Genomic DNA, 20,837 nt, shown 5'->3' with positions numbered 1-20,837 from the left:
CACTGAAAAAAAGAAGACCCTCTCTCACGAAGCAGTTCCTGACTAGACGTTAAGCTGTAGCTTCTTTCTTCTTGCTCTATTATATGGAACGGAAGAAAGAAGAAGAATGAGGAAACGAAAATACTGAAAGGTTCGCCGTATTTATCAATGAACTTCATAGATAGAGTTGACCTCGTGCTGTATTCGAAGTTGAACCGTGATCTCCCTCCCTCTTCGATATTAATCACTTAAGGCGTCAAGCAAGAGAGGGATTAGTCCTTTCGCTGCCGTGGGCTTGTAGACAAGGGACCGATGACCTCTGCAGTTTGGTCCCTTTAATCCTTCAACCAACCAACCAACCAACCTTGTAGACAGATCCTACTACGCTGCTCCGCGGGTGCTATGGACTTGTATTTGCGCTCCAGTGGGTTCTTCCTTTGGTGCTATGGACGTCTGTATGCGTCCTGATTTGTCGACCTCGCACTACTGTGGACGAGTTACTTCCACAAAAGGTTTCTACAATTTATTATACAACATATGTGCCTAACTGCGTCATGTAATTTCCAAGAAACCTCGCTTCCGTATCCTGAATTCTTTGTCAGATATGACGACTGTTATGACGACATGATTTGCGAAGCGCAAGGACGGAATGGCCGTGTCGCACGCGACCGTCCTTCGGATATACAACCCAATAACTCTAGAAATAAGTCAGATATCGTTCGGCTCTCAATTTTAAAAAAATATTCTCATGTCTTATCTACATTTCGGCAACGGCCTTGCCGCAGTGGATACACCGGTTCCCTTGAGATCACCGAAGTTAAGCGCGGTCGGGCGTGGTCGGCCCTTGGATGGGTGACCATCCAGGCCGCCATGCGCTGTTGCCATTTTTCGGGATGCACTCAGTCTCGTGATGCCAATTGAGGAGATACTCGACCGAATAGTAGCGGCTTCGCTCAAGAATACCATCATCACGACTGGGAGAGCGGTGTGCTGACCCCACGCCCCTCCTGTTCGCATCATCCACTGAGGATGACACGGCGGACGGTTGGTCCCGGTAGGGCCTGACGATGGAGTGGTTATCTACATTTCATTTACTACCATCTTGTTGTTGTTGTGGTCTTCAGTCCTGAGACTGGTTTGATGCAGCTCTCCATGCTACCCCATCCTGTGCAAGCTTCTTCATCTCCTAGTACTTATTGCAACCTACATCCTTCTGAATCTGCTTGTGTATTCATCTCTTGGTCTCCCTCTACGGTTTTTAGCCTCCACGCTGCCCTCCAATGCTAAATTTGTGATCCCTTGATGCCTCACAACATGTCGTACCAACCGGTCCCTTCGTTTTGTCAAATGGTGCCACAAACTCCTCTTCTCCCCAATTCTATTCAATACTTCATAATTAGTTATGTGATCTACCCATCTAATCTTCAGCATTCTTCTGTAGCACCACATTTCGAAAGCTTCTATTCTCTTCTTGTCCAAACTATTTATCGTCCATGTTTCACTTCCATACATGGCTACACTCCATACAAATACTTTCAGAAACGTCTTCCTGACACTTAAATCTATATTCGATGTTATCAAATTTCTCTTCTTCTGAAACGTGAAACGTCCCCATTGACAATTATACACGACTGTGCTTAAACTGACACACAATATTTTTAGCGCAACGCAATCTGACTATCAAAGATCCCTGCAAAAGAATAGCCCTGACTAACATTAAACTATACCTTTCAGAAATCACTTACCTCACAAAAGTCTTCATTACTCGAACTACTGCAATACAGCGAGCGCCACTACTGCCAGCTAAATAAAAGATTCAAACTACGGAAGGCACTAACTACTGATAGGGATAGTTAGCAAATGAAAGATATTAATAGAGGACAAACAATGTATTTACCTTAATAGTCATAATATACACTCCTGGAAATTGAAATAAGAACACCGTGAATTCATTGTCCCAGGAAGGGGAAACTTTATTGACACATTCCTGGGGTCAGATACATCACATGATCACACTGACAGAACCACAGGCACATAGACACACGCAACAGAGCATGCACAATGTCGGCACTAGTACAGTGTATATCCACCTTTCGCAGCAATGCAGGCTGCTATTCTCCCATGGAGACGATCGTAGAGATGCTGGATGTAGTCCTGTGGAACGGCTTGCCATGCCATTTCCACCTGTCGCCTCAGTTGGACCAGCGTTCGTGCTGGACGTGCAGACCGCGTGAGACGACGCTTCATCCAGTCCCAAACATGCTCAATGGGGGACAGATCCGGAGATCTTGCTGGCCAGGGTAGTTGACTTACACCTTCTAGAACACGTTGGGTGGCACGGGATGCATGCGGACGTGCATTGTCCTGTTGGAACAGCAAGTTCCCTTGCCGGTCTAGGAATGGTAGAACGATGGGTTCGATGACGGTTTGGATGTACCGTGCACTATTCAGTGTCCCCTCGACGATCACCAGTGGTGTACGGCCAGTGTAGGAGATCGCTCCCCACACCATGATGCCGGGTGTTGGCCCTGTGTGCCTAGGTCGTATGCAGTCCTGATTGTGGCGCTCACCTGCACGGCGCCAAACACGCATACGACCATCATTGGCACCAAGGCAGAAGCGACTCTCATCGCTGAAGACGACACGTCTCCATTCGTCCCTCCATTCACGCCTGTCGCGACACCACTGGAGGCGGGCTGCAGGATGTTGGGGCGTGAGCGGAAGACGGCCTAACGGTGTGCGGGACCGTAGCCCAGCTTCATGGAGACGGTTGCGAATGGTCCTCGCCGATAGCCCAGGAGCAACAGTATCCCTAGTTTGCTGGGAAGTGGCGGTGCGGTCCCGAACTGCACTGCGTAGGATCCTACGGTCTTGGCGTGCATCCGTGCGTCGCTGCGGTCCGCTCCCAGGTCGACGGGCACGTGCACCTTCCGCCGACCACTGGCGACAACATCGATGTACTGTGGAGACCTCACGCCCCACGTGTTGAGCAATTCGGCGGTACGTCCACCCGGCCTCCCGCATGCCCACTATACGCCCTCGCTAAAAGTCCGTCAACTGCACATACGGTTCACGTCCACGCTGTCGCGGCATGCTACCAGTGTTAAAGACTGCGATGGAGCTCCGTATGCCACAGCAAACTGGCTGACACTGACGGCGGCAGTGCACAAATGCTGCGCAGCTAGCGCCATTCGACGGCCAACACCGCGGTTCCTGGTGTGTCCGCTGTGCCGTGCGTGTGATCATTGCTTGTACAGCCCTCTCGCAGTGTCCGGAGGAAGTGTGGTGGGTCTGACACACCGGTGTCAATGTGTTCTTTTTTCCATTTCCAGGAGTGTATATAGCAGTTCATGACAAATTACAAAACTCCGCCATCTCTCTCCCCACATCCACCACTGCTGGCGGCTCACCTCCAACTGCGCAACGCTACGCGCTGTTCACATCCAGCTGCCGCTGCCCAAGACTACAATGGCAGACAACAATGCAAACTAGCCACAGACTGCACACAGCACAGCCAGTGATTTTCATATAGAGCGCTACGTAACGTTGCCAATAAGAAAACATAAACAGCCTACTTACATAAAATAAACAGCCTACTTACAAACGCTTTCCTTGCCATTGCCAGTCTACATTTTATATCTTCTCTACTTCGACCATCATCAGTCATTTTGCTCACCAAATAGCAAAACTCCTTTACTACTTTAAGTGTCTCATTTCCTAATCTATTTCGCTCAGCATCACCCGAGTTAATTCGACTACATTCCATTATCCTCGTTTTGTTTCTGTTGACGTTCATCTTGTATCCTCCTTTGAAGACACTGTCCATTCCGTTCAACTGCTGTTCCAAGTCCTTTGCTGTCTAGTACCATATATGGGCCAAAATGAACCATACGCGAACCTTAAGCAATGTTTTTTTCTTTTTATTTCTGCAAAATCTTTAAAATTTCGCGTAGATTACGGAAACAAAATTAAGTTCTATATTGAGAGAAGAAATCAGACGGTAAGAAAAGTATTTCATATCTGCCGGAACGCCGACTCTCAGCACAGAAACCAGCATTTGGCGAGTTGTATAGCCATAAAAGAAGTATCATGAGCACGGAATGTAGGGAGCTCGTTTGCAGCAGCGGAAGGCTGTATGATGGCAAGCTATGGATTTCCACTTGCGAGCTGTCACCGGACTGTGACGTCGTGGTAGAAGAACTTCACTGATCCTGCGCCGTAAGAGGAACGAGAGCACAGTCGTCTGCTCTGTTATGAGAAAATGAACCGCTGTGAAGTTCCCGCGGGGTCTGACAAACGAGCCGAGTTGTCCACGCGCGACGCCGGCCACAGTCGGTGGAGGGACAACACGCAACGCGCGCGGAGGGAGATTGATTTCCGGTTAGCGGCAGGCTTCGCCGCGCCACGCCACGGAGGACCGGGCCCACTCCTTCAGGCAGCGGCTGCTGAATTATGGACGGTAGCCCGCCACGACCCTCTCATTCATCGCGTCGTTAGGATAATGACGGGCTTTAATTAAAAATCAGCCTCCGCCCGGACGTTAACTCTTCATTTATTTACTGATTTACTTTATAGCGAAAGCGATATCGTGCCGTACAATCTCCCCTGATGAACGGTTGCACGAAATCACTCATGCATCCAAAATGGGTTTACCTGCTGGGAAGTCGCGCAGCCACGGGGGCCGACCACCGTAACTGGCGGAGCGTGGCAGTGCCGAATTCGGACGTCGGCCGACATTAAGCAATTAGCGAACGGAAAACTTGATGGGAGGCATGTCGTAAGCACTTCCACGTAGATTTAACGTTTAAAATGATAGTATTCCAAAACTCTCAGCTCGACACCATTCCAAGGCACCTAAAACAATGGCTGAAACGTGTTTCTAAATAAAATTCACTCCAGATTACAAAAGAACATATTTCTTCAGAATCTCGAAGATGAAACTGTCAACTCGAAGTGTTTTACTAGGCACGGTCGTGTAGAAAGTGGCCGGCCCTTAGAATAGCGATAAACGTAATAGCAGAATTAGGGGCCACGAAGTAAACTGAGTTAAGGAATTCTGCTACTTTGGAAACAAAGGAGCAGATGAGAGTCGAATGCAAGGAGAACATTACACGTACAGTACCATAGGTGGGCAGTCCTGACAAAAAGAGGTCACAACATATTTTCAGCCCGCATCTCGTGGTCGTGCGGTAGCGTTCTCGCTTGCCACGCCCGGGTTCCCGGGTTCGATTCCCGGCGGGGTCAGGGATTTTCTCTGCCTCGTGATGGCTGGGTGTTGTGTGCTGTCCTTAGGTTAGTTAGGTTTAAGTAGTTCTAAGTTCTAGGGGACTGATGACCATAGATGTTAAGTCCCATAGTGCTCAGAGCCATTTGAACCATATTTTCAGGAGGTACTTATAGATTTGAAAAATTTCATGTTACCGCCTTTAGCTGCTGGTAAAATGTTTATACAACCAGTTTCAGTAGTCTGACCATCATCAGGTTCATAAAAATATTCACAGCGTCATGTTAGCCAAAATATAAAATCGTTAATCGGTATAGTCAGATGAGAAAACCTTGAATAATACACTGTCATCATATCGTATGTGTGATATGAATGTTTTCACAGCGTTAACGACGATTACAGTTTTAGCAGGAATAAGTACACTCTCTGGCACAGTTTTTATAGACTCATGACGTGATTTATGTAGAATGGCAATGGAAAGGAAAGCGTTTCTGAAGAAGAGAAATTTGTTAACATCGATTATAGATTTAAATGTCTGAAAGTATTTGTGTGGAGTGTAGCCATGTGTGGAAGTGATGGACGATAAATAGTTTAGATAAGAAGAGAATAGAAGCTTTCGAAATGTGGTGCTACAGAAAAATGCTGAAGATTAGATGAGTAGACCACATAACTAATGAGGAGGTATTGAATAGAAATGGGGAGAAGAGAAATTTGTGGCACAGCTTGACTAGAAGAAGGGATCGGTTGGTAGGACATACTCTGAGGCATGAACGGATCAGCAATTTCGTATTGGAGGGCAGCGTGGAGGGTAAAAATCGTAGAGGTAGACCAAGAGATGAATACACTAAGCAGATTCAGAAGAATGTAGGTTGCAGTAGGTACTGGGAGATGAAGAAGCTTGCACAGGATAGAGTAGCATGGAGAGCTGTCTCAAACCAGTCTCTGGACTGAAGACCATAACAACTACAACAAAGTGATAACCTGTGCAACCGAAGAGCTGTATTTTCAAGTAATATTATAAATTTCGTCTAAGGTTGCTGCATTATCGGCCATGTTCAAAATTGAGATAACAGTATATTATTCAATGTTTTATCGGCTGACGATAATGACTTTATATTTCACCCAACATGATGCTGTGCATACTTAACGAACCTGATCGTCATAAGACTGAAGCTGGTCGTATGAATAAAGGGACGTGCCTGCAGCTCAAGAAAGTAATGTGTCATTCTTCAAAGGAAGTTTGCTAGTATGAAATATCGGCCTTAATCTGAGGAAGAAATTTCTGAGGACGTACATTTAGAGCACAGCATTATATGATAGTGAACCATGGGCCGTGGGACAACAGGAAAAGAAGATAGTCTAAGAGTATCAGATGTGGTGCTACACAAGGGGGTTAAAAACGAGGTGGACTGATAAAGCTTCTCCACAGAATCGGCAAAGAAAGGAAAATGTAGAAAACCTTAAGAAGAAGGCATGTATTAAGAGATCAGGGAATAACTGTAGAGGAAGACAGATATTGGAATATACCAGACAAATAGCTAAGGACGCTGGAAGCCCGTACTATTTTGAAGGTTAGCACAGAAGAGACAGTCATAGCAGACAACGTCAAACTAGTCAGCAAAGTGATCGCTTCACCAATCCTTGAACTGACTTACGTGGGTAACTGCTGTTTAACATCGTCTCTGTATCGAACTACGGACCAGACTGAGCTGCTAAGTGATAAATAAAAACCAGGTAGTTGTAACTGTTAATGTCATGTAAATGACCCTTCAAAGATTTACCTACAGTGTCGGTACCGATTTTTATTCTCGCTGTCGGTTATCATGTCATCACAGAAAAGACGTCTACTAACTTTTTTGTTTATTATTCGGAAATAAGCTTCAAAGAGGGATTAACTCAAGAACGCTCCTTTGTAGTGACTGACGCTAGTTTTACGCACTGTTAGGTGAGTTCAGAAGGAACTCTTTTGTGTAGAAGCCGTGTGCGGATAAGTAGGAAAGACTACTTCACAGTGCAAGCAGAGATTGTTCGGTACGCAGAGATCGGAGGAGTCGGTTTTTTAACAGATGTGACGGATGGCCTGAAGTGGCAGTGAAACACGTGTAACAGATGAGATGTAATTAAGCGAGAGCAGGGTATTACTTGTACAGCACAGAGAGTTTCATAAGTCTTCGAAGCAACCTAAAGGATTGTTGATTTGGAAATAACGTAGAGATTTTCGTGAGCACCAGTGTCTATGTAGAATTGTCCATAACATGCATTTCATCTACAGAGTCCAAGAGGTACTTCGATCGTGCGCTTGTTTATTTAGGGCCCATACTAAATTGACTAGCGAGCCTACTCTACGGTACTTCACCCTAACTTGCCAAAATGAAGCGTCACTAGAGAACGTTTTGTACAACTGAAAGTAATGTCTAAAACTTAAACTTGTTGCGGCTGTCTGCGACTCAGCATCTCAGTTATAGAGTGGTAGCAATTTTCCTTTTCATAATATTGTAAGCTTAAACTTGAGATTGTCAAGTGTCAAGTTGGTATCTGACATGTGTATAAATTTATGTAGATATCGAAATACTCAAATCCTAGTCCAGAGCAACAGAAAGATCTGAGCGATGTGCGAAATCCAGAAAGCAAACCGTTTCCAATGAAACTTACTTATGCCATCTGATGCGAAACAAATGACTGATATTAAAGTGTTGGCCCTTAATACAGCTAATCTTTATCTTAGTCTTGTAAACAATCACTGTACCATTTGCTATCATAATTACAGAGCAAATCAACGTAAAAATTAACACATCTGACTTTCTGATGAAACTACTTGAAAATTCAGAAGACAGCACTTTAAGGAAATCTTATGCTGGTATTAAGCTTCTGGACTGATACTGATATTTGCACATAGACACTCTGACAGTCATTGTGCTTTACAATGGACATGAGCTTCGATTGTAACCAAATTTGTTGGCATACCTGTGACTGCCAAAATTCAAATTTCATCTTCCTACTTGCAATGTCCAGTGCAAGACGGTATTAATCAGTTTTCATAAATGCTTCTAACTACACAACTCGCGATGTGCAATAAGAGTGTACAAAGAGAGTCACGAAAGAAAATGAAATTAGGAAACGAAGCTTAACGACTGGTACAAGAGAACAAAGGCCCTAAGTTTAACTATGTTCATTAAGGCACGACAACAATACGACTTTTTCTTGAAGTTCAGGGACCTTGACAAGTTATCAAAATTTTTCTTAATAACATTCCCTCGCGCAGATGCCTTCCGTGACGCTTGTTTCAACTATAAGACTAGACGCTATGTTGTATTGTAAGATTTCTACAGCGAACTTCAAGTGTACGCAATATTCTAACAATAAGATACTACACAGTTACAAACATAAAAATTTGGATTACCTTAAAAATTTACTTTTGTCATTCTTCCATTCATGTCATTCATTTCCTCAATATTTATCTTTTGTATTAGCCGCTCTAGCATTTTTTCCGTGTTTGTAGTTAAAATTGCGGGGAAAAGTTTCCGACTTTCGTAGTAAATACTATTTTTTCTTGTCACCCAAACATTTTTCGGCACCTCTTTGCCATCATCAGTGGCTTTATTGAAAAACTCGATTTTACATTACATGGTTGTGCAGGACCATTTGTATTGTGTCCTGCGCTAATAGTTTCTTCTTTCGCATTCTGAGCTCACTGCACACACATATTAAATGAATTTGTGTAATAGACGCCTTTTAACTTCGAAAAACACGGTATGCACGATGTTGTTATGTGTCCTAACCCTGTCGGCTTCAGTGCATGACACCGTACAGACTGTCCTGCAAAACCATATAATGTAAAAACAAGTTTTCAATTAAAAAAACTCACTGGTGATGGCACAGAGCTGCCGAAAGATGTTTGAGCGATAAGAAAAAACAGTGTTTTCCATAAAACGCAGAACTTAAATCCAATAATTATATCCAACGTTTCCTCAATATTTTTCCTCAAAACATATTATTGTAAAATCCTCTTTAAATAATGCTTACTCCACCACATGGCAGGCACACTCCCATCCTTTTCAAACCAAACACTTTGCCAGACAGTCAAACGCACTGCCAGTAGCGATTCTCTGACTCACTCTCTGACCAACATCTCTGGTCTCAAACACAAGCTTACAAAGAATATGGTTACATCGATACTACAGAGCTTGAGTACATTCATGAAATTCGCAACTTCATTCACATTTATGGTCAAAGCTTTCTGAAAGTAACCATATCAAACAGGTTGTATCAGAGAAAAAGAATCGCTTGAAACCATCAAAATCCATATTCCTGCATTACTATTGCTCTGTACTGACTCTGGATGAGCGATCTAATAAGTGGAAAAGAGGTGCAAGGTGAGTTTCCTACATTGCCTGCAACCACAGACAAGGCGTATATCTTACAACTGATGGAAACGAATTACTCATTAATGGAGCAGTCGAAAATTTAAGGGTGATTACGATATTAATATGAGATACTTTGTAATGAAAATCTACAAGCTCTGTCACACGTAAGCTATAAGGAATAGTTTTGTCAATACGGAGCTGATAACGACGGTCAGGAACACTGTTGTGGAAAAACCTAGGTACCGTGCGCTCACAAATGCCCATCCATATCGTCTACCTTGGCGGTCCATTCAGGGTATCGACGGGTCCTCAGCTCGTTAATTTAAAGTAAGGTATTTACACGTTAATACGCATAAGCGTTACATGATATGGAGCCAATCAATTAAACCGGTTCGAAAGGTTGGGCCATTTAGCCGAAACTTGCTTCGTTAAACACGCTCACGAAAGCAGTTAAATTAACAAGGAAAAAGATGGACGCGAAATATTTTCTAGGGCAGCTTACCACAGCCTTGTTAACAGAAGGCCGGCCGCCGTGGCCAAGCGGTTTTCGGCGCTTCAGTCCGGAACCGCGCGACTGCTACGGTCGCAGGCTTGAATCCTGCCTCGGGCATGGATGTGTGTGATGATGTCGTTAGGTTAGTTAGGCTTAAGTAGTTCTAAGTTGTAGGGGACTGATGACGTCAGATGTTAACTCCCATAGTGCTCAGAGCCATTTGAACCACTTTTGAGCTTACAGAAGGTACCTCAAACACCATTCATAACTATTGAAATGCTCAACTTACTGGGCAAATACTGAACTGCGCACTTTCCTAGTCAGGTCGTATTTTCAGTAATATTTCTTAGAGTGATTGCTACCAGAACACTATGACTTATTTCATGGTATAAAATGGTGTTTCACACGTTTCGTCACATAAAAGAAATTTTTGGGGCGAACATATTTTCAAAATCACATTTTTTCAATCTTGTGGCTCATTTCTTTGACAATACCCTAAGGTTGCGGAATTATATTGCAACATTTATGCAAATTGCAGCATTGACAACGGTGTATGTGAATGAAATGAGCTTTATAAACACATCGTGGTCACTTGATATCAAAGCTGAAGTCAAATGGATGAGATGGGGTTTGGGTGACTGTTCCACGTGTTACTTTGGGGCATTTTTCCGTGACGTGTCTGCGGTCTGCGGTTTCCCACAATCAGAAGATGAGGATGGTTGCTTTGTGTAAGACATACGCACATCTGCCATGTTTTGTTCTGCTTCTGTTTAGAAATGATCATATTTTGGGTGGCAAGTGTAATCCCTGTAATTTTCGGGTGATACACGACTTTTAATTATTTTGTTGTCCAGTTCATTCTTGTGTCCGTGCTTTCGTAAAGGTTCCACAGCGACCTTTGCTGTTCCTGTTGGTGGTCATCTAGAGCAGAGTCGGCTGTGGTTTGCATCATCAGTATCTTGATGCACTGATAGATTTTTATTATCATTGAACTTCTTGTACTGGTTCGTGAGGGCACTTATGTGAAGTAGTTGTGAGAGTGGAATGGGCGCAGGACTGGCAGCCATTCCGTAGGTACTGATCTGACAACGCCAGCAGTCACTCTCATGGTGTTATTTAGTTGAATGACTATTTATTTTGCGTGTGATTTGTTTGTCAAACTGGGGACAATATTCAGCGTTTAAGAACAGAGAGACCCAGGTCAGAGGAACTTAGTGGTAATGCCGATGCTACCCAGGTTGTACCACAAAGCTTTTGGATGATGTTTCTTGTTTTCAATTTTTCGTCCCTTTATATTAGATGCTCTCTGAAAAATAATCTCGTGTTTTAACCTCAGATTATTTGGTGTTTTATTGTAAGTGTAATGTGTTCAAATTTTAAGTTATCTGCTGGCAAGTTTATTATTTATCTGGAAGTAGGAAACCTCCGTTTTGTTGATGTTTTGCTGTAGTCACGATTTGCGAAAGTGCTTCCCCACTACCTTTATGTCATCCAATAGGATTTCTTCTGACTGTTCAGTTGAGCTATACATTGTTGCCCGAAGTACAAAAATGGTTCAAATGCCTCTGAGCACTATGGGAGTTAACATCTGAGGTCATTAGACCCCTACAACTTAGAACTACTTAAACCTAACTAAGGACATCACACACATCCATGCCCGAGGCAGGATTCGAACCTGCGACCGTAGCGGTCCCGCGGTTCCAGACTGAAGCGCCTAGAACCGCCCGGCCACAACAGCCGGCGTTGCCCCAAGTCGTTAGCGTAACTAAACCTGGTTTATTTTCTTTTTATCGTGTCTACAGTGTACGCGCGAAAGGATATTGTCTCGAAGTCGGATTACTGTGGTAAACCGTTTTACAACTTCCTTGCGGATTTGATGTCGGATGCCATGATGGAAAACTCGGTCTCTTAGCACAGTGTCGATTAGTAGAGCTGTCGACGTGCAAGAAGCCACACGAAGAAACTTGTGTATCACGTCTTCTCTCCACCCTGTATCGTAGCCCGCTGACAGATAAGTGAGTGTGGTTACTGTTTTCAGTTTCGTTTGAAATCCTGCCTCGATGTAAGCGGTGAGTGATAAACCATGCTGCTATTTGACATGTCCATCCACGCCTTCCGAGAGATTCATTGGTAATACAGGAGCGTACATGTCATAACTTGCGTTAACTTCTGAACATTAAATTTGGGCCCGCGCGGAGAGGCCACGCGGCTTGAGGCGCCATGTCACGGACTGCACGGCCAATCCCGCCGCAGGTTCGAGTCCTCCCTCTGGCATGGGTGTATATGTCGTTCTTAGCACAAGTCCGTTAAGTTAGTTTAAGTAGTGTGGAAGACTACGGACCAATGACCTCTGCAGTATGCTTCCTTAGGAATTCACACTCGTTTGAACATTTGGGAATATAGCTGTGACAAATTACAAACACGAGTACAGATTACGATCGTCCAGAAGACCAATGTGAACTTTTAAAAATTTCCGTAGATTTTATATGTTAACTTATGAACTGTACACCTACATTCCCAGTTTTCAAGACAGGTCGTCGAGCAGATGCGCAAAATTATAGGTCTATATCTCAGACATCGATCTGTTGTAGAATTTTAGAACATGTTTTTTGCTCGCGTATCATGTCACTTCTGGAAACCCAGAATCTACTCTGTAGGAATCAACATGGATTCCGGAAACAGCGATCGTGTGAGACCCAACTCGCTTTATTTGTTCATGAGACCCAGAAAATATTAGATACAGCCTTCCAGGTAGATGCCATTTTCCTTGACTTCCGGAAGGCGTTCGATACAGTTCCGCACTGTCGCCTGATAAACAAAGTAAGAGCCTACGGAATATCAGACCAGCTGTGTGGCTGGATTGAAGAGTTTTTAGCAAACAGAACACAGCATGTTGTTCTCAATGGAGAGACGTCTACAGACGTTAAAGTAACCTCTGGCGTACCACAGGGGAGTGTTATGGGACCATTGCTTTTCACAATATATATAAATGACCCAGTGGATAGTGTCGGAAGTTCCATGCGGCTTTTCGCGGATGATGCTGTAGTATACAAAGAAGTTGCAGCATTAGAAAATTGCAGCGAAATGCAGGTAGATCTGTAGCGGATAGGCACTTCGTGCAGGGAGTGGCAACTGACCCTTAACGTAGACAAATGTAATGTATTGCGAATACATAGAAAGAAGGATCTTTTATGGTATGATTATATGATAGCGGAACAAACACTGATAGCAGTTACTTCTGTAATATATCTGGGAGAAAGCGTACGGAACGATTTGAAGTGGAATGATCATATAAAATTAATTCCAGAATGAGATTTTCACTCTGCAGCGGAGTGTGCGCTGATATGAAACTTCCTTGCAGATTAAAACTGTGTGCCGGACCGAGACTCGAAATCGGGACGTTTCGCAGGAGAGTTTCTGTAATGTTTGGAAGATAGGAGACGAGGTACTGGCAGAAGTAAAGGCGTGAGGACGGGGCGTGAGTCGTGCTTGGGTAGCTCAGTTGGTAGAGCACTTGCCCGCGAAAGGCAAAGGTTCCGAGTTCGAGTCTCGGTCCGGCACACAGTTTTAATCTGCCAGGAAGTTCCATATAAAATTAATTGTTGGTAAGGCGGGTGCCAGGTTGAGATTCGTTGGGAGAGTCCTAAGAAAATGTAGTTCATCAACAAAGGAGGTGGCTTGCAAAACGCTCGTTCGGCCTATACTTGAGTATTGCTCATCAGTGTGGGATCCGTACCAGGTCGGGTTGACAGAGGAGATAGAGAAGATCTCCTGCCTCGGGCATGGATGTGTGTGATGTCCTTCGGTTAGTTAGGTTTAATTAGTTCTAAGTTCTCGGCGACTGATGACCTCAGAACTTAAGTCGCATAGTGCTCAGAGCCATTTTTTTAGAGAAGATCCAAAGAAGAACGGCGCGTTTCGTCACAGGGTTATTTGGTAAACATGATAGCGTTCGGAGATGTTTACCAAACTCAAGTGGCAGACTCTTCAAGAGAGGCGCTCTTCATCGCGGTGTAGCTTGCTGTCCAGGTTTCGAGAGGGTGCGTTTCTGGATGAGGTATCGAATATATTGTATCACCCTACTTATACCTCCCGAGGAGATCACGAATGTAAAATTAGAGGGATTCGAACGCGCATGGCGGCTTTCCGGCAGTCGTTCTTCCCGCGAACCATACGCGAGTGGAACAGGAAAGGGAGGTAAAGACAGTGGCACTTAAAGTGCCCTCCGCCACACACCGTTGGGTGGCTTGCGGAGTATAAATGTAGATGTAGATTCCGAGTGGTCAACGCGACTGACCCACATGTGAGAGCCCCTTGCTGGAACCGATATTGCCAGGGATATTTCCTTGGTGGGGGCGTTGAACCAGATGGACTTAGCGTCCAGATGCCAATTGAAGAGCTACCTGATTGAGTCAGCAGCTGCAAGGTCGGAACGACAACAACGGCCGAGTGTGCGGTGTGCTGACCCCATCCCCTTCCATACCGTATATGGTGATGAATAGCTGGGGATGACACGGATTTCAATCGACTATCGCGTGGCCTTCAGGGCCTGATCACAGGGTTTTCTTTTGCATTGCTTTCAACGTATTGACTTGTACAGATTAATCTTGTAGCTCATTTCTTGTCGATGCATTTGTTTACTGTAGTAGGTGATGCCACAGTGACAGTGAGTGACCTTTTCGTCCCGGTGTGTTTCAGATGTCTCTGGCGGACATGGCTGTGGACGCGGAGGCGCGAGCGGCGCGCGTGGACGCCGTCAGGATGCTGTGTCCCCAGCAGCTGGTGAGTATGACGTAATACGGACTTGTTGAAGGGGAAGTGGTCAAGAAAGTATTTCGCAGATCCACTAGATTCTTCAAGAGAGAAAGGGGTGTAACTAGAAGGATTCTTGCCCTAGATCAGGGCTTCACAACATACGTGCTCGCGGAGCAAGCTGTGAGCAGCAAGGCGCGAGCACGGAGCAGCGAGAGCACGCTACCCCCACTACCGGACCAGAGCGGAGAGTGGGGAAAGTCACGTGGGACACACAACAGCTGCCGCCAGTCAATGTAAATCCGCGGCCACCTGCAGGGATATCACTCACGAATTATTACTGCGACAAATGAAACAAATAAAGGAGAATGTACACATGCCATATAATTTTATTAGCTTAGTGTATGCCTCTACATTCGCATTAATTTGTGAACTGTTACACAATAAAAGGTGTCACTGAAATGTGGGATTCTCGGTTATCTTGTACTTTTTTCCCTTTACAATTGCGTCTATGTTCGGAGTAATTGTTCTTGTGCATTTTAGGCACAGCGTGCAGTTTAAATTTCGATCAGACAATGCGTTTCTCAGGCGCGTCTTGTTACATTTCATTGCAGAGAACAGTTGTTCACAAACATACGTGGAACCGAACATTGATATTATTGTAGCCGCCAGTTTGTGCAAACGAGGAAATCTATCCTGAGGGAAGTGTCTGTAGAATTCCAAAATGTTTTTCTTGTTCTGAAAGTTGTTTCTGTATTCTCTGTCACACTGCAGGTCACTAATTTCTTGCTGCAGCTCAGGACGAATCTCTTAAATATTCGCTGAATATGGAGAGAACAGATCAAAATCACTGTCTAGTGCTGTCAGATCTTGAAAGCGCTGATCAACTAAACTATGTGAATAACGTTCACAGTTTTTGTGAACATCTTACATGGATGATAATTTAGGAAAATGAGCTAGGTTTCCTGTTTCCAGCTGACTCACCCAAAGTGTCAATTTCATTTTAAAAGCTCGTATTCGATCTATGAAATGAGTAATTAGCAGATCTTTACCTTGTAGGGTTCAAAGCATTCAGATGGCTAGTTAAATCTGCTACGATCGCGAGATCACATTCAAATGTGCGCGCGCATTTCCCCTCCCTCCCCTCCCTCCCTACTCCGCGACCTTGCACCTGCTCGCGAGCACGTGCCTGAGCAGACGCCAGTACTCGCGCTCAAAACCGGCCAGCTGTTAAGCCCTGCCCTAGATAGAGGAAGCCCATGTGTGGTCTCTAACACTCCCATTTTCCCAAATGTTCGAAGTCTTGGAAGTCATTGAGGGCTCGTGTCTTCCCAGAAGGACCACACGACGACTGGCTCTGGTGAGCAGACGATTCACGTCATCTGGTATCTGTCGGGCAGTGATTACTGGCAGAGTTTCACCACGAACCAGCAGGGACAGATTTCTGGAACCTGTGGGATATCTCTTGTTGCCACGAGTCGTTTACAGTTGACACCCTACTGCAGACATCAGAAAGCAGCATAATATCGAGCCAGTCAGATGGGACGTTGAGTGGTTTTCGGTGGTGATCAGTGATGAGGCTCGCTTCTGTGTGTGGCAACGTGTCAGCAGATGACCTGGCGAAAATTCACAGGAAGCAGCGACTGTTGAGATCCACACCGCTCCTGCACTCACGATGCGGGAAGCTACTGGATACGACAACATGGCTGATATGGTTATTGTTGACGAGCAGTTGACTGCTCACCAGTAAGCGGCAATAATGGTAAGTCCTGCTGTCATACACTTCATGAGCGTGATACTAAATGAAGTGTTCCTACAGGATGATGAAAGAAGCGATACAGCAGTTGACACCACAAACCCATTGTGGAACTTCCGCATCCTTATGTGCTTGGTCTCCTGATCTGGAACTCATAGAGCGTGCCTGGGATACGAAGGAAAGACGTTTCCATACCAGCTCCCAGGCAGGAATCTTCATGATGCATGAAGCATGTTTCTGGTACGGAAAAAACTCCTCAAGATGGCATTCGCGGTCTATTTGCTTCAATGTCGAAACGAGTCCAACAGTGCATTTGTGCCCGTGGGAGTCACACGTCATTGGACTGGGTGGACGAATAACCCCAGATGGGATCTCTCGGACAAAAATGCCATACTGCCATGCCATTACATGATACCGATGTTGATGGTAGGCATCAGTCCCGAATGGAATGAAAGTTTTATCATCTAATACCAATTATGTAATAAACATCTTCAGAAAGATTGCTAAATATAGTTTGGTAAATTTCAGACTGCTCCTAAGCGAAACTCATCCCCTTTCCCGTCTGTGTACGCAAGGTTATTCTTATTAACGTTTAAAAACCCCACAGCGATGTAGATGACTGTGAGACAAACGTCGGGAAATACCCTAAAAGTGGGTGACAAATATTGAATACATGACGTCACCAGGTGACTTACCTCACCGCACGTGCAGCCGTTGGGCTTGTCGATCGTAACCTCGCCGGTAGGGGGCAGTGACGCACGTCGCTGCTATAAATGTACAAGTCGGAAAATTATTGTCCTCTCTGTAACCAAAGGAAAGCCTTTATTGTTTTGTGTTTCTCTCATTTCGCCCCTTCTCTTTTGTTTACAGACTTCAGTTAGTAAAGCCATTTACTGGTAGCGATGCAGTTCGGAAGCGTATACTCATATACTTCTGACGCAGTACGCCAATTTTTTGTTGTATTGTACTTTACAAAAAAAAAATAGAGGAGACAGCGAGACCAGTAAATGACGTTGTAAGTATTACCTCAATTTAAACACACAGTTGTCCAACCCAATGAAATAAAGGCTACCAGCCCTGATCCTAACGCACTATAGTTGTGCACATAGGCCCGCAGCCACACCGACGTGAATACTTGACTTGGGTTGGTATGATCAGGTGCGACAGACCAATAAGCTCAGCCACTGCACGTACGGCTAAATATGTCATCTCGAGACTTCGCATGTTCAACGTTTGTCATCCACCTTTTGGGTGTTTCCCGACATGTGCTACCCCTTGTGTCTTACGTTAAATTACTTACCTCAGCGCCAGCTACGAATATGAATCACTCTATATAATACAGTTAGTGTTACCTTGTCCCGTTTATTAGAATTATTAGTCATTTAATTCACACTGTGAAAGTGGCGCTATGTCACACAATTTACAGATTTCTAAGTTGGGCGATAGTTTAACCTTAGTTTTTATGTGAATAAATTTGGTGCCCATTTCTACAGGTGTTTACAGTTTCTTGAATCTCTAGCATTCTCTAATATTCATTCCATTTTTCTATTCCGTTTCCCTGATATATAACTGGCCATCGACACATTACATAAAAGTACTGCACATACAAAAATGTCATGAGGTTCAGCTAACACCTTCTAATAGACATCAAAACTCATTTTTGCTCTCGCATGTCAGTTAATCTGTCCCTGGTTGATTCAGACGGTGGAACTGAAAACAACGCAGCAGGCCTGTTACATTAAATACTTGCCCGTCAGAATGTGATTTGATGACACAACAAAATATTTTAGTTACTGGAACAAACATTGAGTTATGTACTTCATGAAACTTTTCCAGAGCGTAAATAACAGTGGGAGAAAAAGCTTAAGTATATTTTACATTCACATAACAGCAAAGCGAAATCCTACAAAATTTTTAAATCTGCTGACACTTGATTAATCAATAATCAGGAAGAGAATCTCTAAAAAGGGATACGTAACATTAGTCTTTAAAGTGTGGAATTCAGCCTAATCTGAGACATCGAAAATATTTGATTTCATACATGCGCAGAAACTGCAAAAATTGTAATTTTTACATAACTTGATGACACACTGATGATCAAATAAGAAGTGCAAAATCCTTTTGGTTGTGTAATAGATGTTATTTTCGTTTTCAGGGTCATTTCTGGGAGTGCCTTAACAGGACATTCGAAGGTGAGTCTTGCACTACGTGTCATTCCTGTTATAAATCATAAAATGAGAGAGAAACCAATGTAGAACTCACAAAACAATACGTGAATAATTTTTTTTTCTGGAGCAGTGTGTTCTACGTAACGTGGAAACTGCTAATAGTTCGAAAATTGTTCAGAATATAGTAAGAACGTTTTTGATAAGCAGAAATTCTCAGTTGATAAGATTTTTAATGGTTTTTCTACTTTTCTTCAAAGATATTGAAATAATGTCTGTTTTTAATTTAAATTGTATGATGTATTTTATTCAGATCTCACGATAGCTTTTTAAATGACAAGTGTAATAGCAGTGTTTGGAGTTACACATTGCGAAGAAATGATTGGGCAAGATGTCACATGCCGTGTAGAAGTGAGCCGGCGCAGTGCTGTTTGCACCTGTCAGTGGAGGTGAAAATTGTGCTGTCCTGTTTGTCATTGGAAAACTACTTGTTCGAAGAGGAGGAGATTAGTGTTTAACGTCCCGTCGACAACGAGGTCATTAGAGACGGAGCGCAAGCTCGAGTAAGGGAAGGATGGGGAAGAAAATCGGCCGTGCCCTTTCAAAGGAACCATCCCGGCATTTGCCTGAAGCGATTTAGGGAAATCACGGAAAACCTAAATCAGGATGGCCGGAGACGGGATTGAACCGTCGTCCTCCCGCATGCACTTGTTCGAAATAAACTGAACAGTGGGTTACAGGCAGACGTGTAGTGAACATGGCAGTACGTTGCGAGTTAACCGGCTTTGAACGCGGACGGATAATTGGTGCATGACCCATGGGTGACAGAATATCATAAAAGTTTCAATAGTTCTGGTTTCCAATGTCACCAATGTCTATTGTAGGCCTACAATGTCTCCCAGCCGGTATTTCCACACGCGTAAACGGCCGCATAGTACGACCACAAGTATTTGGCGTGCGCTCCACGAAGGAGCGGGCAACAGGCCACCGAATTGAATTCAGGGCCTCAGAAACCGAGTTCTACCAGGAAAGTAATGGATGAATATGTCGCATAGGCTTCAACAGTAAATACCAACTCGTGTCACAGTGCCTTGCCATGATTTTTCGCCACTCAGTTTTTTCCTACTGCAAGTAACCTACTATCTCTCACATCTACATCTGATGAATGGCGTTAAAAAAACATAATTATACATGGTGTCCCAGGAGGAATGGTCAGTATTCAGGCGTATAACAGGAACAACCATTCCAAGCAAAAAAGGTCTGGTAAACATGGGCTCTAAAATTCATGCTTCAAGAACTATGAGCACATCTTTATCTTCGAGACAGTGAAACAAATGTGTACTACTGAAAGCTCTTAAAATATGCATTTTAGAGACCGTTGCTTAGGTTGATCGCTCCTGTCACCTCCTTGACTATTGATGATTCCTCCAGGGACAGCCGGACAGATACTTCGGTTATTACAAATTGAAGATACAAGGTGAGATGTTCCATGTTGAGATATTTTTCCAGAGTGTTGGTTGTGCTTATTACAGTAATGAGGAACTTAAGTAGATGCAGCGATTGCGTCTGCGGAGGCGCATCGTATATTCTTCAGACTTAACGATCGTAGTCTCGTAATCTTTTCTCGACAACAGTTGACGAAACTTCAGTTCTCAGTTTATAATCGAGTCCCAAACGAAGTTATCATCGCAAGGAATTTTTAACGAAATTTTTCTAGCGATCTCGTAGTTTCATCATAATACACATGGCTTCGTAATATTGTAGGTTCAGTTTCTGAGGAGGCCGCAAGACGAGTTCGGGTAGCGCAGCTGAGACAACGTAACGCTCCGCAGTCTCGGTTTGGCGCGCAGAATTAACTTGACATGCATGAAAACCTTGTACGGACCTTGGCGGTGATCGGCTACCAGTGTTTTTATTATTGAGTCTGTTGTGCTGTGCGGTCACAGAGGGGGGGGGGGGGGTCACCACAGGGTAAGACACAGCCATCGCCTTCTCGACCATCGTGTGCCAACGATCCAGTGGCAGTAGCGCGCCGGCCGCAATGGCCGAGCGGTTCTAGGCGCTTCAGTCCAGAACCGCACACTGCTATGGTCGCTGGTTCCAA

At 44.3% G+C, this 20,837-nt stretch overlaps 1 protein-coding gene across 1 annotated transcript in view; it reads left to right on the top strand.

Annotated features, from left to right (window-relative positions):
- LOC126163117 (reversion-inducing cysteine-rich protein with Kazal motifs) overlaps positions 1-20,837 on the top strand; it is a gene marked incomplete at its 3' end in the record, with an annotated part of 348,934 nt that overhangs the window by 238,154 nt on the left and 89,943 nt on the right. The window contains exons 3-4 of the mRNA XM_049920040.1: positions 14,759-14,842; positions 18,724-18,760. Of these exons, the coding sequence (XP_049775997.1) occupies positions 14,759-14,842; positions 18,724-18,760 (121 nt within the window). The remainder of the gene's footprint in view (positions 1-14,758; positions 14,843-18,723; positions 18,761-20,837) is intronic.

The sequence above is a fragment of the Schistocerca cancellata genome, chromosome 2 (assembly GCF_023864275.1).
Source record: "Schistocerca cancellata isolate TAMUIC-IGC-003103 chromosome 2, iqSchCanc2.1, whole genome shotgun sequence".
Lineage (NCBI taxonomy): Eukaryota > Metazoa > Arthropoda > Insecta > Orthoptera > Acrididae > Schistocerca > Schistocerca cancellata.
The sequence above is the reverse complement of the archived record's forward strand: the minus strand, read 5'-3'. Positions and strand labels throughout refer to the sequence as shown.